Below are 13,458 nucleotides of genomic sequence, written 5' to 3' on the forward strand. Positions count from 1 at the left end.
ATGGATGAAAATAGAATAGGCCTTTTGATACTCACAGCTACGCTATAATCTTATGCCTCTGGATTGTAATGGGGAATACATATTTAGTGTTTGGAAAAACCTATTCTAGATTTCCTTCATGAACTTCTATAAAAGAACATCTGGGTCAGAGACTTACAGGAATGGGACAAGGACAGCGACAAAACTCATGGTGACGGGATGGAGAAATTGAGTTCCTGTGGGGATGGGGACAAATTTGTCCCTGTGCCATTCTCTAGTGGTGAATGCTTGGAATGTCCTCCCAGTGTATCTGAATTCAAGAAAGCTTGGGACAAGTACGATGGATCTCTAAGGGAGAGGAGGAGATAGTAGAAGATGTGATTAGACAGACTAGATAGGCCATATGGTCTTTGCCTTCATTTTTCTGTTTTTCTAATTCACCTATATAAATATTTTGTTACTATACACAAATACTGTTAATTAAATTTGAAATCCATAGATAATAAAATGCAAAAAGTTAGCATCATGCTGAAGAAGATTACTCGAGTTATTAGAGTTTGCAAAACCCGAGTTGATATAGAACACAAATAAAAGCTGAAAACAATAATTCTATAGCTTTAGATGTTGAATAAACTGAGCAACGCTGCCCAATCAATATAAATAGTATTATAAATATTTAAGAAATTTTTTAGGTGAAGGAAGACCTCAGTGTGGGATTGTTTAGTCAAACGAATGAAGAAACATTCAATACTACAATCCGTGTCTCACCACACACCTCACCATCATAGCACCTTCCCTGTGAGATAAATAGTGCCTAAATTAATACGTGAAAATGCACTAAAAACATGAATTAATTGTGGCAGCGATAGCATAGTGTATAAAACATCAAAGGCTGCACAGTCCAGAAAAACTGTAAAGAGACAAAAACTTATCTTAATGGGGGTCCAAAGTCCACACCACTCTCAACAGATTTCAGGACTAATCCAAAAGCACAAAAGTTTTCTTTTCTTGCTGATTGAGACTGTAATCCACAAGATTACTCAACAGTTTGCTACTTCTGAGTAACCTTCTGAAACCATAGGACATGATGGGCCAGGTCTGCTAAATTCATTATCCATAAAGATATAGCTGGAGAATGCCATTAGTACATCTGGTCCCATGCACATTCATTTAGTACAATGCAGAACCTATTGGCCATCCTGCTAAATAGATTTATATAAATAAGACACAGTCCGTGCAATATGTTAAAGTCCAGTAGTATTGAAACATATGTCTGACCTAAACGTCTCATTGTAAAAATGACTTTCAGTGCAGGTTCATGTTGGAATTGGAAGGATCCACAGAATCTGATACAGTGCCCATGCTTATAACATACTTATTTGCTTCTGCATTTGGCTTCAGTTCTTTACTTGCTTTTGAGAGCTGGACGCGTGTTAATTTTCAGAAACAACAGAACTGCACTAGCCCTCATCTGTGTTGGTCTAGAAAAAATATACTTTAAGACCACTAGAAAAACAGTTGTCTCTTAAGGCAAACTATAATTCTTCAGAAAACCAGTATACTGTACTTCCAACGGAATTTCCATGAGTATTTTGAGACAGTATTTCAGATAGCTTAAACAGGTGGTACAGAATGTGAGACCGCTGAATTGTAGTGTGGGGGAGGGGAGCAGCACACAGACTTTTTTTCCAATGCTGTATTATCGTGATTGAGCCTTCGACACGTCTCATTGATATGGCCACAGCTGGAGTGGTAGTCATTGAATCTCCTTGGGCACTCTGAAAGAACTGACTCTTTGCTTCGGCTGAAAGTTTTCAAGCTGTAAAAAGATAATGGCATGTGTCATGAGATGAAAAGTTCTAGTAAAACTGCACTCTCCTATAGTTTTACTTTTGGTTTTTCCCCCCACAAAAAGACCAATGCATTGGCTAGCCAACAAGAAGAGCATCCAGGTAGGAAGAGTTGGAGATAGTGGATGCTGTGGATGGGTCATTTGGCCTTTATCTGTCATCATGTTTCTATAACTACAGAGAGACTAAGCTGAACTTGCCAGAAAGATAATTGGAAATCAAAGATACCTGTTTACCCTTTTGACAAAGTAGTTTGTACATTTTTTTTTGAAGCACCTGGATTCCATAAGTAAATGTTAAAGAAGACCAACTGTGCACACTTCTTTCAAAGGCTTTCACTTTTGGTTCACAGTTTCCCTGGAGCTATTTGTTTCTGGTGTTAAAACACAAAATGAAAACTTCTGCTAGTAGAGATTCTCTGAGGCTTTGCGAGATGAGTAAGTGGGGTCTGAGATAGTAGAGGGAGGCAGGGCCAGCTTGGCATGAGTCAGGTGAGGCACTGCCTCAGGGTGGCAAAAGCCTGGCTCGCCCTTCAAAGGGGTGAGACAGTGTTCCTTTCCTCTTACAATAATCGTCTTAAAGTACCCGCCCTGCAGGGAGGGTTCAGAAGAATTTAGACAGCTACCCAGGTGAGGCTGCAATGGAGAGGAGACATTTAGAGAGGCCTGGAGGCTACTGTGATGAGTTATGACAGTGGTTTTCACTCCCAACCCTTGAGAAACAACCACAGGTTAGATTTTCAGGATATCCCTAATAAATATGGATCAGAGAGATGGTCATTCTCTAGGACATAATTTTGGTGGAGCTGGGGCAGACTTGAAATGTATGATGAAAGTACTATTACATAAAACAATCATATTTTGAGGTGATAAAAGTGGCTTCTTATGATCTTGGGCAAGTCACAAGCCGAAGGTACAAAATCCTGAATGGCGTAGAGCGGGTACAAGTGGATCGATTTTTTTTTTTTTTTTTTTTTTTACTCCATCAAAAAATTAGAAAGACTAGGGGACACTTGATGAAGTTACAGGGAAATACTTTTAAAACTAATAAGAGGAAATATTCTTTTCACTCAGAAAATAGTTAAGCTCTGGAATGCATTGCCAGAACTTGTGGCAAGAGCGGATAACATAGTTGGTTTTAAGAAAGGTTTGGACAATTTCCTGGGGGGAAAAGTCCATAGTCTGTTATTGAGACAGACATAGAGGAAGCCACTGCTTGCCCTGGATCAGTAGCATGGAATGTTGCTACTATTTGGGTTTTTGCTAAGTTCTGGTAACCTGGATTAGCCACCATTAGGACAGGCTACTGGGCTCAATGGCCCATTGGTCTCAGCCCTCTGATTTCAGGAAAATCTCTACTGTACCTAAATGCAACTCACTTTAGGTGCTTCTAAAAATACATGTTACATGCCGATGTCCTAGTATGTATTACATTACATTACATTCGGGACTTCTATTCCGCCTATACCTTGCAGTTCAAGGCGGATTACAAAAGAGCTAACTGGACATTTCCAGTGAAGTTACAACAGTATTGGTTGTTTTTTTTTTTTTTGGTTACAAGGGAGGAGAGGTAGCTGGATTAATTCCGGAAGAACTTGCAAATTGGATACTAAATTGACTGTACGTTACTGTGTGATATAACAAATAGATTACAGTTAGAGTACAAATAAGATTACATTACATTTCAGGGATCTGAATACTTGGTTGGTGTTTTGGGGAGGAAGAGATTATTTAAGTGGAGGTTTTGGAGGAGAATTTATCTAGGAGGAGGAGGAAGGGTTGGGTTAAGATATCTGGATAAATTTTTTGAAAAGTAGGGTTTTGATTTCTTTTCAAAAAGTTTTGAAGTCGCCCGTTGCCGTCAACAGGTTGGAGATGGAGCGGGAACTAGACTTCTAGCAAACAACGTCAGGAGAGGAATAGAACAGACTTTAAACTAAGAAGAAGGGGAAAGCCGACAGTTGACCAAGTGTCAATGATTCGGAAGAAGGTATCCCATGAAGATACTGAGGGGAAAAAAGACTGGGAAGAAACAAGGGACACATTACAGGAGTCAACTAACCCAGAAGAGGAGGTTAGGAAGATTGTAACAAAAGAAAAGAAACCAAGGACCGAAGCACAAGGAAAGGAAATGAAGATAAAGAAATACCAGGATCTAAATTGCGTATATACTAATGTAAGGAGCCTAAGAAATAAAATGGGGGAATTAGAAGTCATGGCCAATGCAGAGGACATAGACATCATTGGAGTCGCTGAAACATGGTGGAATGAGGAAAACAAATGGGATACAGCACTGCCGGGGTACAAGCTCTATCGCAGGGACAGATCAGGCCAGAAAGGGGGTGGAATAGCCCTATACATAAAAGAAAGCATAAAATCGACAAGAATGGACACAGCAGAGATGACCAACAAGATGGAATCGCTATGGGTTAAAATACCGGGAAGGAAAGGGCCTGAAATAAAGCTGGGCCTATACTATCGTCCACCCGGACAAACTGGAGATATCGATGAAGAAATGGAAGCCGAGATGAAGCGAGAATGTAAAAGCAGTAACACAGTTATTATGGGAGACTTCAACTACCCCGGGATAGACTGGAGTCTTGGAAGCTCAAGATGCGCTAGGGAGACAGAATTTCTGGAGGCTACACAAGATTGCTTCATGGAGCAGCTTGTTAGAGAACCTACGAGAGGAAATGCCACTCTGGATTTAATCCTAAATGGGTTAAGAGGACCTGCAAAGGAAGTAGAAGTAGTGGGACCGTTGGGAAACAGCGATCACAATATGATCAAGTTCAAGGTTGAGGTTGGAATACCGAAAGGAAAGAGAACCATAGCGACAACCTTTAACTTCAGAAAAGGAAACTACGAAGCAATGAGGGAAATGGTAAGGAAGAAACTTAGGAACACTTCCAGGAACTGGAAAATGGTAGAAAATGCCTGGTCTTTTTTTCAGGGACATGGTGAGCGAGGCGCAAAATCTGTATATCCCCAGATTCAGAAAGGGGTGCAAAAAGAGTCGAACAAAAGACCCGGCGTGGATAACTAAAATAGTGAAAGAAGCGATAGGAAATAAGAAAAATTCATTCAAGAAATGGAAAAAGGAAAAAACTGAGGAGAACTGGAAAGAGCACAGGAAGTATCAAAAGGAATGTCACCGTGTGGTTCGAAAAGCCAAAAGAGAGTATGAAGAGAGGCTAGCCAGGGAAGCACGGAATTTCAAACCGTTCTTTAGATATGTTAAAGGGAAGCAGCCGGCTATGGAGGAGGTGGGACCGCTGGACGACGGAGACAGGAAGGGTGTGGTGAAGGAGGAGAAAGAAGTAGCAGAAAGACTTAACGTGTTCTTTTCGTCCGTATTTACAAATGAAGACACATCCAACATACCGGAACCCGATCAATTCTTCAATGGAGATCAAGCAGAAAAATTAACATCCATGGAAGTGAGCCTTGAAGATGTACGCAGGCAGATTGAAAAATTAAAAACTGACAAATCCCCGGGTCCGGATGGAATCCATCCAAGGGTTCTGAAGGAACTAAAGGAGGAAATAGTGGAACTACTGCAGCAAATTTACAATCTATCCCTGAAAACGGCTATCTTCCACACCCGGGAGGAGTGGAAGATAGCCAACGTTACACCCATCTTTAAAAAGGGATCAAGAGGTGACCTGGGAAACTACAGACCGGTGAGTCTGACCTCTGTTCCGGGGAAAATGGCGGAAGCACTGATAAAAGAAAACATCGATGAACATTTTGAAAGAAACGAACTTCTGATAACCAGCCAACATGGTTTCTGCAAGGGGAGATCGTGCCTAACGAACTTATTGCACTTCTTCGAAGGAATTAACAAACGGATGGACAAAGGAGACCTCATAGACATCATATATCTAGATTTCCAAAAAGCCTTTGACAAGGTGCCCCATGAACGCCTACTCCGGAAACTGAAGAACCATGGGGTGGAAGGAGACGTACATAGATGAATCAGAAACTGGTTGGCGGGTTGGACACAGAGGGTAGGAGTGAAGGGCCACTACTAGGACTGGAGGAGGGTAACGAGTGGGGTCCCGCAGGGCTCGGTGCTCGGGCCGCTGCTATTTAATATATTTATAAATGATCTAGAATCAGGGACAAAGTGTGAGATAATAAAATTTGCAGACGACACCAAACTATTTAGTCGAGCTCGGACTAAAGAGGACTGCGAAGAATTGCAAAGGGATTTGAACAAACTAGGAGAATGGGCGATGAGATGGCAGATGAAGTTCAATGTTGAGAAATGTAAAGTATTACATGTGGGAACCAGAAATCCGAGGTACAACTATACGATGGGAGGGATGTTAGTGAAAGAGAGTACCCAAGAAAGGGACTTGGGGGTAATGGTAGACATGACAATGAAGCCAACGGCACAGTGCGCAGCGGCCGCTATGAGAGCGAATAGAATGCTAGGTATAATCAAGAAGGGTATTACTACCAGAACGAAAGAAGTTATCCTGCCGTTGTATCGGGCGATGGTGCGCCCGCATCTGGAGCACTGCGTCCAATATTGGTCGCCGTACCTTAAGAAAGACATTGCGTTACTAGAGAGGGTTCAGAGGAGGGCAACACGTCTGATAAAAGGGATGGAAAATCTTTCATACGCTGAAAGATTGGAGAAACTGGGACTCTTTTCCCTGGAGAAGAGGAGACTTAGAGGGGATATGATAGAGACTTACAAGATCTTCAAGGGCATAGAGAGAGTAGAGAGGGACAGATTCTTCAAACTTTCGAAAAATAAAAGAACAAGAGGGCACTCAGAGAAGTTGAAAGGGGACAGATTCAAAACAAATGCTAGGAAGTTTTTCTTTACTCAACGTGTGGTGGACACCTGGAATGCGCTTCCAGAGGACGTAATAGGGCAGAGTACGGTATTGGGATTTAAGAAAGGATTGGACATTTTCCTACTAGAAAAGGGGATAGAAGGGTATAGATAGAAGAGTACTGTGCAGGTCCTGGACCTGTTGGGCCGCCGCATGAGCGGACTGCTGGGCGCGATGGACCTCGGGTCTGACCCAGCAGAGGCAATGCTTATGTTCTTATGCTACTTGCGTCACCAGAATGTTATCAAACATCTTTTTGTATGTAAATTTGATCAGCAAACCCTGATGAAATTTGATTTCAATTCTATTTTAACACAGTGCTTTTACTTAAAAAACAAAAAACACAAAAAGGCATCAAGTTAGCAGTAGTCTGAAATCTAGGAATAGTAGCAACAATCTTTTTCCATATGCTTATGTTGTGCCTAAAAGGTTTTGTTACTTGACTCGCTAATAAAAATTTGATTTCTAAAATAAATAAACAGAATGAAAGGTTTGGTACATACCCAAAGAATAGCATGTGCTTTGGTTTGCTTCCTGTCCAAGTAAAACGTTTCAGTTTTTCTGAAGCCAGGATGACACTGCTCTCTGCCCGGTAATCCTAGTAAGAAAGACATGACTGTTAGCCATTGATGTACAAGGGGCAAGACTATACTTTTTGACCCACTTTCTAAGTCTATCACAAGGGTAGGGAACAATGGCCAAGATCCAGTCGGGTTTTCAGGATTTTTTCAGTGAATATGAATGAGATCTACTTGCATACAATGGAGGCAGTGCATGCAAATAGATCTCATGCATATTCATTGGGGAAATCCTGAAAACCTGACTGCAATGCAGCCCTCGTTCCCCACCCCTTGTCTATCATCTTTATTTTCTCTGTGTTATCATTTTATCTTAGGAATTCCTGGGTAAATCCTATCTTCCTTAATCCTTTCTTAAACATAGAAAATAATGGCAGAGAAAACGAGTCAAACCAGAAAATGGAGCCAAATATCCTACAGGTGACCACCATAGACAAGAAAAGTAGGAATGAAAAGACAGTTTTCCTCTTGAGACTGATATGCACAAATGCATTTTATTGCAGCATCTTGTTCACATACAAGAGGACTCGACACTGTACCATGTTTCAGCGAAAAGCTGCCAGCCTCAAGGGTCACCAGAAATGTGTGGCATACTTAAGGTGACCATACGTCCCGTTTTGAATGGGACCATCCCGTTTTCAGACCCCCTGTCCCGTTGACCCCACACACAGCTTTGGGACACCGAAATGTCCTGTTTTCAAGGACAGCGTCCCGAAGCTGTGCGTGGGAACAACGGGAAAGGTGATCACTTCCTGTCCCTTCCTGCCACGCAAAAAAAAAAAAAAGCCTCCCTCCTTGATTTCCCCCCGGTCTGCTGCCGCTGCTGTCTTACCTCCCTGCTACTGCTGCTGTTGCTAATCGCCGACAAGAAGTCTTCTTTCTGACGTCAATTCTGACGTCAGAGACGATGTTCTGGGCCGGAATGTCCTCTCCGATGTCAGAATTGACGTCGGAAAGAAGACTTCTTGTCAGCGATTAACAGCAGGAGCAGGGAGGTAAGACAGTGGCAGCAGGGGACCGGGGAAAAGGAAGGAGGGAGGCTTTTTTGGGGGTTTTTTGTGTGGCAGGGAGGGAAGGAGGTAGGCAGGCAGGTTGGATTCGGGGGTGGGAGTGGGACAAAGTCTGGAAAGCACTGAGGGCACATGAGGGGGACATGGGAAGGAGGCACTGGGGGCACTAAGGACATAGGAAGGAGGCATTGGGGCCACTAAGGACATAGGAAGGAAGGAGAGAGGGAATAGAAAGGGACAATTGTTGGGCCTGAGTGCAGAAAGAAAGAAATGAAAGAAAGGATACACAGTCAGAAGGAAACGCAACCAGATTCATGAAATCACCAGACAGCAAAGGTAGAAAAAATGATTTTATTTTCAATTTAGTGATCAAAATGTGTCAGTTTTGAGAATTTATATCTGCTGTCTATATTTTGCACTATATTTGTCTATTTTTCTATAGTGACTGAGGTGACATTGCATATTTTAAAGTCATCTGTCTTGACATCTTTGAAACCCCCCCAAATATAAATGATAATTACATTTTCTCTGCATATAGTGTGCTTTGTGGGGGTTTTTTTTATTTTATGGTTACCATTATGAATTAATAAGATATTATGGGGCTCAAATCGAAAGAGAAAAAAATCCAACAACCGACCTAAGTCGGCACTTGGACAATCATAAGTTAAAAACGTCCAAGTGCCGATAATAAAACCTGGTTTTGGACGTATTTAAAAATGACCTAGGCCTTCACAGTGCCGCTGAACGACCAAAGCTAAACGGGGTGTTTCAGTAGGAGTTTCGAGGGCGGGAATTGGGCGGGACGTGAGACGGCTTAGACTTAGTTGTACAACATGGATAACCGAAAGTTTTACAATGGAGCCTAGACAGAACTTGGACGTTGTGACTTAGACTATGTAAAACATGCATCAGCTGTTCAGTAGTATATCATCACCGCCTAAGCACACAACACACAGATCAGGCATTTGTTGCGCATCCTGTATTACCACCCCTTTTTGGGGCCCCTGAGGAAGACTGTTCAAAACACGGACTGTGTTGGGTCCCATATTTTATATAAAGTGGTTCATTTGTATGCAACAATCTGTTTGTTTGTTTAAATAAACTTTGCCTGCATCTGTCTTGGTCTTCTGGCCAACCACTTAGGCTCTACAGTAAATGGTACATAAATACTTAAATAAAATTTAAAAAAACATAATATCTGAACAAATTCATGTAAACTGTTCTGAGCTCCCCTGGTAGAACAGTAGAGAAAATGGAATGAATGAATAAATAAATAAATAACAAGTTATATTTATTGTCAGAATCCCCTTATACAGTATCCTGAACTGGCATTTGGATTGGCAGCTCAAATCTGAATAATCATTATCACATTTTTCTCCCTCTATGAAGTTGTTGTTTTTTTGGGGGAGGGGGGTTTGTTCCCTTTTTTTTTTTTTTTAATGAATTAAAGACAGCCCCTAGTTAAGGAGTCCCATCTGTATGACTTGATTCTTCATCTTGTCTTGCGAATGTAAATGTGTAATACATGTTCTCAGAAGAGAGGGGAATCACTAGTCACACAATCCCTTCATTATACCTACCTCATTCAAAGCTCCAGAAAGCATCCAACTGGCTCTTCAGAAAGAACCTCCCATGCTTTAAGAAGGATCAAACTGTGTGATAGCGTGACAGATCTGCCCAGCACGTTTACAAGAATTTTAATGTCACAAGGAAAAAAACGGAGTCAGTGCTGCTTCCAGCCAGCTGTTTCTTCTGATTTATTGACCTACAGTTTCACCTTGTCCTCTATAACAGTGGTTCTCAACCCTGTCCTGGAGGACCACCAGGCCAATCATGTTTTCAGGCTAGCCCTAATGAATATGCACGAGAGAGATTTACATATAATGGAGGTGCCAGGCATGCAAATCTGCTCCATGTATATTCATTAGGGCTATCCTGAAAACCCAATTGGCCTGGTGGTCCTCTAGGACAGGGTTTAGAACCACTGCTCTATAACAAGGTGTGACCCCCTACCTTTCAGAATATGCTCTGAATTATAATGAGTTAGTCCAGGGATTCTTAACCGGTGGTGTCTATGCCCCTAGTGGGTGTGGGAAGAGGTCAAACAGGATGCCGAGAAGGTTCTTGAAATCCGAGGCAATTTAATGAAACTTTTTAAACAGAGTGAAGGCAGTTTCAGGACAATTATTGGTAGTATTTCGGTGCAGTACTGTAATTTTAGTGACATATTAGCAGTTGGCACTGTTAGCAGCTAACAGTGATATACATAGCTATCAGTAGTCACTAGTGGACACATGGTTTAGGAATGAGGAATTAATGTATCTGTTTGCCAAATTGAAGGTATATTGAAAAATTCCCCTGCAATCAATTTCCTTCTGAAGCTGATCAATATAGTGGGAGCAATATCTCCAAAATGGGTTATTTTTAGGCATCCAAACAGCAAAATGGGAAATCCTTGTTAAATATATATTACAAAAAGTTGTGGAAATGGTCTCATGGATGGCCCGTCACCGCACAGCAAGTCTACACTCTCCTGAAGCAGCTGTTATCTACAGCAAAATGGAGTTCTTCATCAGAAGTATTTGGAAGCCTAAACAAGGACTGTTTCATCACCAGTTGATGATGGACGAGTGTGCGACAGTTTGGGGCTACAACGTATAAGCCATGAGCTTGTGTGTTTGGTCGGCTGTCATCATATTGTGTGTTCATTGGGGATTTATTTATTTATTTACTTCGATTTCTATCCCATTCTCCCTTGAGCAGTGGCGGTTTGTTTTTTTTGCTAATGATAAGGATAAGGCAACTTAGTTTTACTGAATGTAAAATGCTGCCGTGAATTGCAAACCATTCTTTTTTCTCCACTTTACAGAAATCACCATTGTCACGAATAACGGGCCGTCCATGAGACTATTTTCATAACTTTTTGTAATGTTAGTTTTATGCATACCATAACAGTAAAGAACCTCACTCTTAAGCCAAGGAACATATTTACTACCAACACTCGTCAAAGTATTTGCATCATGCTAAAGACAACTCCCTTCTGGAGTTCATAAGATATAACTTTAGGGGATCCCTAAAAATTCCTTTTAATCAGGCCGGTGCCTTCAAACATAATGGAAAATATTTCAATATCCTTTTGCCACATTTTCTTGGTCTCGGACTACATTTCGTGGCATTTCCTTCTCTTCAAATGATTCACAGAATAATTTAGCAGGGGCTGATCACTGTACCGGGAAGCTGTTCAGATTTAACAGACACTGGGACTCGGAAGGCTCCCAGATGGTCCAGTTGCTATGACAACCTCGGAAATGACCACCACAAGCTAGCTTCCCTATTTTTTGAAGCAGAGAAGAAAAGTCTGTTAAGGGCTTATTGACTAAACCACATTAAAGTTTTGTAGTTCACCCACATTATAAGCAAAAGTTAATGCATGGACAGGAAACTTTTTTTCTTTTTTTTTTTTAACATATTTTTATTGAAAGTGGAAAAGGTCACAACCGGACTCCATACAAAGTACATAGCAGGAGTGTGAAAACATCCAAAAACGTAAGCTGCGTGAACAAGATGAACAATGACCCCCGAAACCGAAGCCCCCCAGCTAAGATGTACATGTTGTTTGGTTTTATTAATTAACATTGAATCAAATCATCATGATTGTAATTTGTGTTGAACTTGTGGAGGGGTATGGTTTATAACAGTGTGCTGAGGACTAGGGGACCTGGATTTGATTTCCACTGTGGCTACTTGTGACCCTGGGCAAATCATTTAGCTCTTTGTTGTCCCAAATATTTTTTGGGAGGAGTGATGTTATGGGTGGAGAATGGGCATTCCCGTGCCATCCAGCTAGCATGATATGATTAAAACATATGATACAGCCCTAAAAATTGCCACATATGAAAAAGTCCACCAGTGCACGATTATGCAGTGAGAGCTCTAACTGCCTAAGCCGTTTAGCGGCGAAACAAGGCGTTTGTTGGAAGCACAACTGAGCATAGTCTGCAATTTGTTTGGGGCAGCCTGACGTGTTCATCTGTCCGCTGCCGGAGGTGAAAGGAAATATCGCTGGAAGGACGGCAAATGCCATGTTTCAGAGCTAAGTGAAAGCTTTCATTTTCAAGTATCCTGTGCACAGTGGTGGGCTTTGGCCCTGTGTGAGACAAACATTTTTGCGTGTTGAGATTTTTATGCCTATGAACTGGCTCCAGCCTTCATCAAGCAACTATATTGGTTATCCATTCCATCGCGAATAAAATTTTAAACTTCATGCATCATATATCAAATAATACACGGAAACTCAGCAGCTCCACTCATCCATCTCTTCTCAAAGGCATGGTCTTCCTCCCACAGATCCCTTAACAGAATATTACTAAACCTTCCCTCAACAAAGAATCTCCAATACAAGCAAATTTTTCACTCCATGCTTACCTTCCTAGAGGTTAAAACCTGGAATGCCCTCACTGAAACGACCAGAATGGAACCCAACTACCCCACATTCCGGAAAAAACCGAAAACCTACCTCTTTGAATCCTGAATATCTCAGATCTTTCCCTGCCCAAATGTTCCCCCCTTGTCTCCTCCTCCTTTCTCCCTGCCTCTCTCCACTTCCTCTCACTTCTCTTTGTAAGTCGCCTTGAGCCTGCTTAGGTATGTACGACGCAGAAATAGAAGATTAGATTAGATAAACAGGCAGCTTGAAATCAGTTTTGATTGCTGCTTCAGAATCAAAGTTTGAGGCTTTTTCACCACAGTAGGTATGAAATGTGTCTCTCTCTGTGGTTTTCAATTTTTTTTAACCTAATTTCAGGTGCCATTTACAGTATAGAATCTGCGCTCATGCGCACATCTAAATGTTACACTTTAATGTGTACATAAAACTATCCTATAACCTAAGCACATGATAGTTTGACATACTCATGCTCTGCCCTGCTCTTCCTCTGTGAAAACCCTTTTGCAGTTATGTGATATACCCTGGATTCTATACTGTATATGATGCCCAGATTTGGGCACAATCCTAAGATGCACACACAAATTAATTGGCTACGGAGCCATTAATGAGCAATAATTGGATGTCGTGAATTATTCTATATTTTTGGGAACCCAACTCCCAAAATGGAGCTTGGCCATGGGAGGGGCACATATTGTCAGATAAGTGTTTTCTTTGATGTGTTTTTTTTTTTTTTTTTTTTTAATTA

At 41.4% G+C, this 13,458-nt stretch overlaps 1 protein-coding gene across 4 annotated transcripts in view; it reads right to left on the reverse strand.

Annotated features, from left to right (window-relative positions):
* Positions 1-324: 324 nt before the first annotated feature.
* FLT1 (fms related receptor tyrosine kinase 1) overlaps positions 325-13,458 on the reverse strand; it is a 284,781-nt gene continuing 271,647 nt past the window's right edge. For all 4 annotated transcript variants that reach the window (XM_033949142.1, XM_033949140.1, XM_033949141.1 and 1 more), the window contains 2 exons: positions 7,182-7,276; positions 325-1,798 (listed from right to left, as the gene is read on the reverse strand). In XM_033949142.1, the coding sequence (XP_033805033.1) occupies positions 1,594-1,798; positions 7,182-7,276 (300 nt within the window). In that variant the 3' untranslated portion in view covers positions 325-1,593. The remainder of the gene's footprint in view (positions 1,799-7,181; positions 7,277-13,458) is intronic.

This window comes from Geotrypetes seraphini, chromosome 6, assembly GCF_902459505.1.
Source record: "Geotrypetes seraphini chromosome 6, aGeoSer1.1, whole genome shotgun sequence".
In the NCBI taxonomy this organism is placed as follows: domain Eukaryota; kingdom Metazoa; phylum Chordata; class Amphibia; order Gymnophiona; family Dermophiidae; genus Geotrypetes; species Geotrypetes seraphini.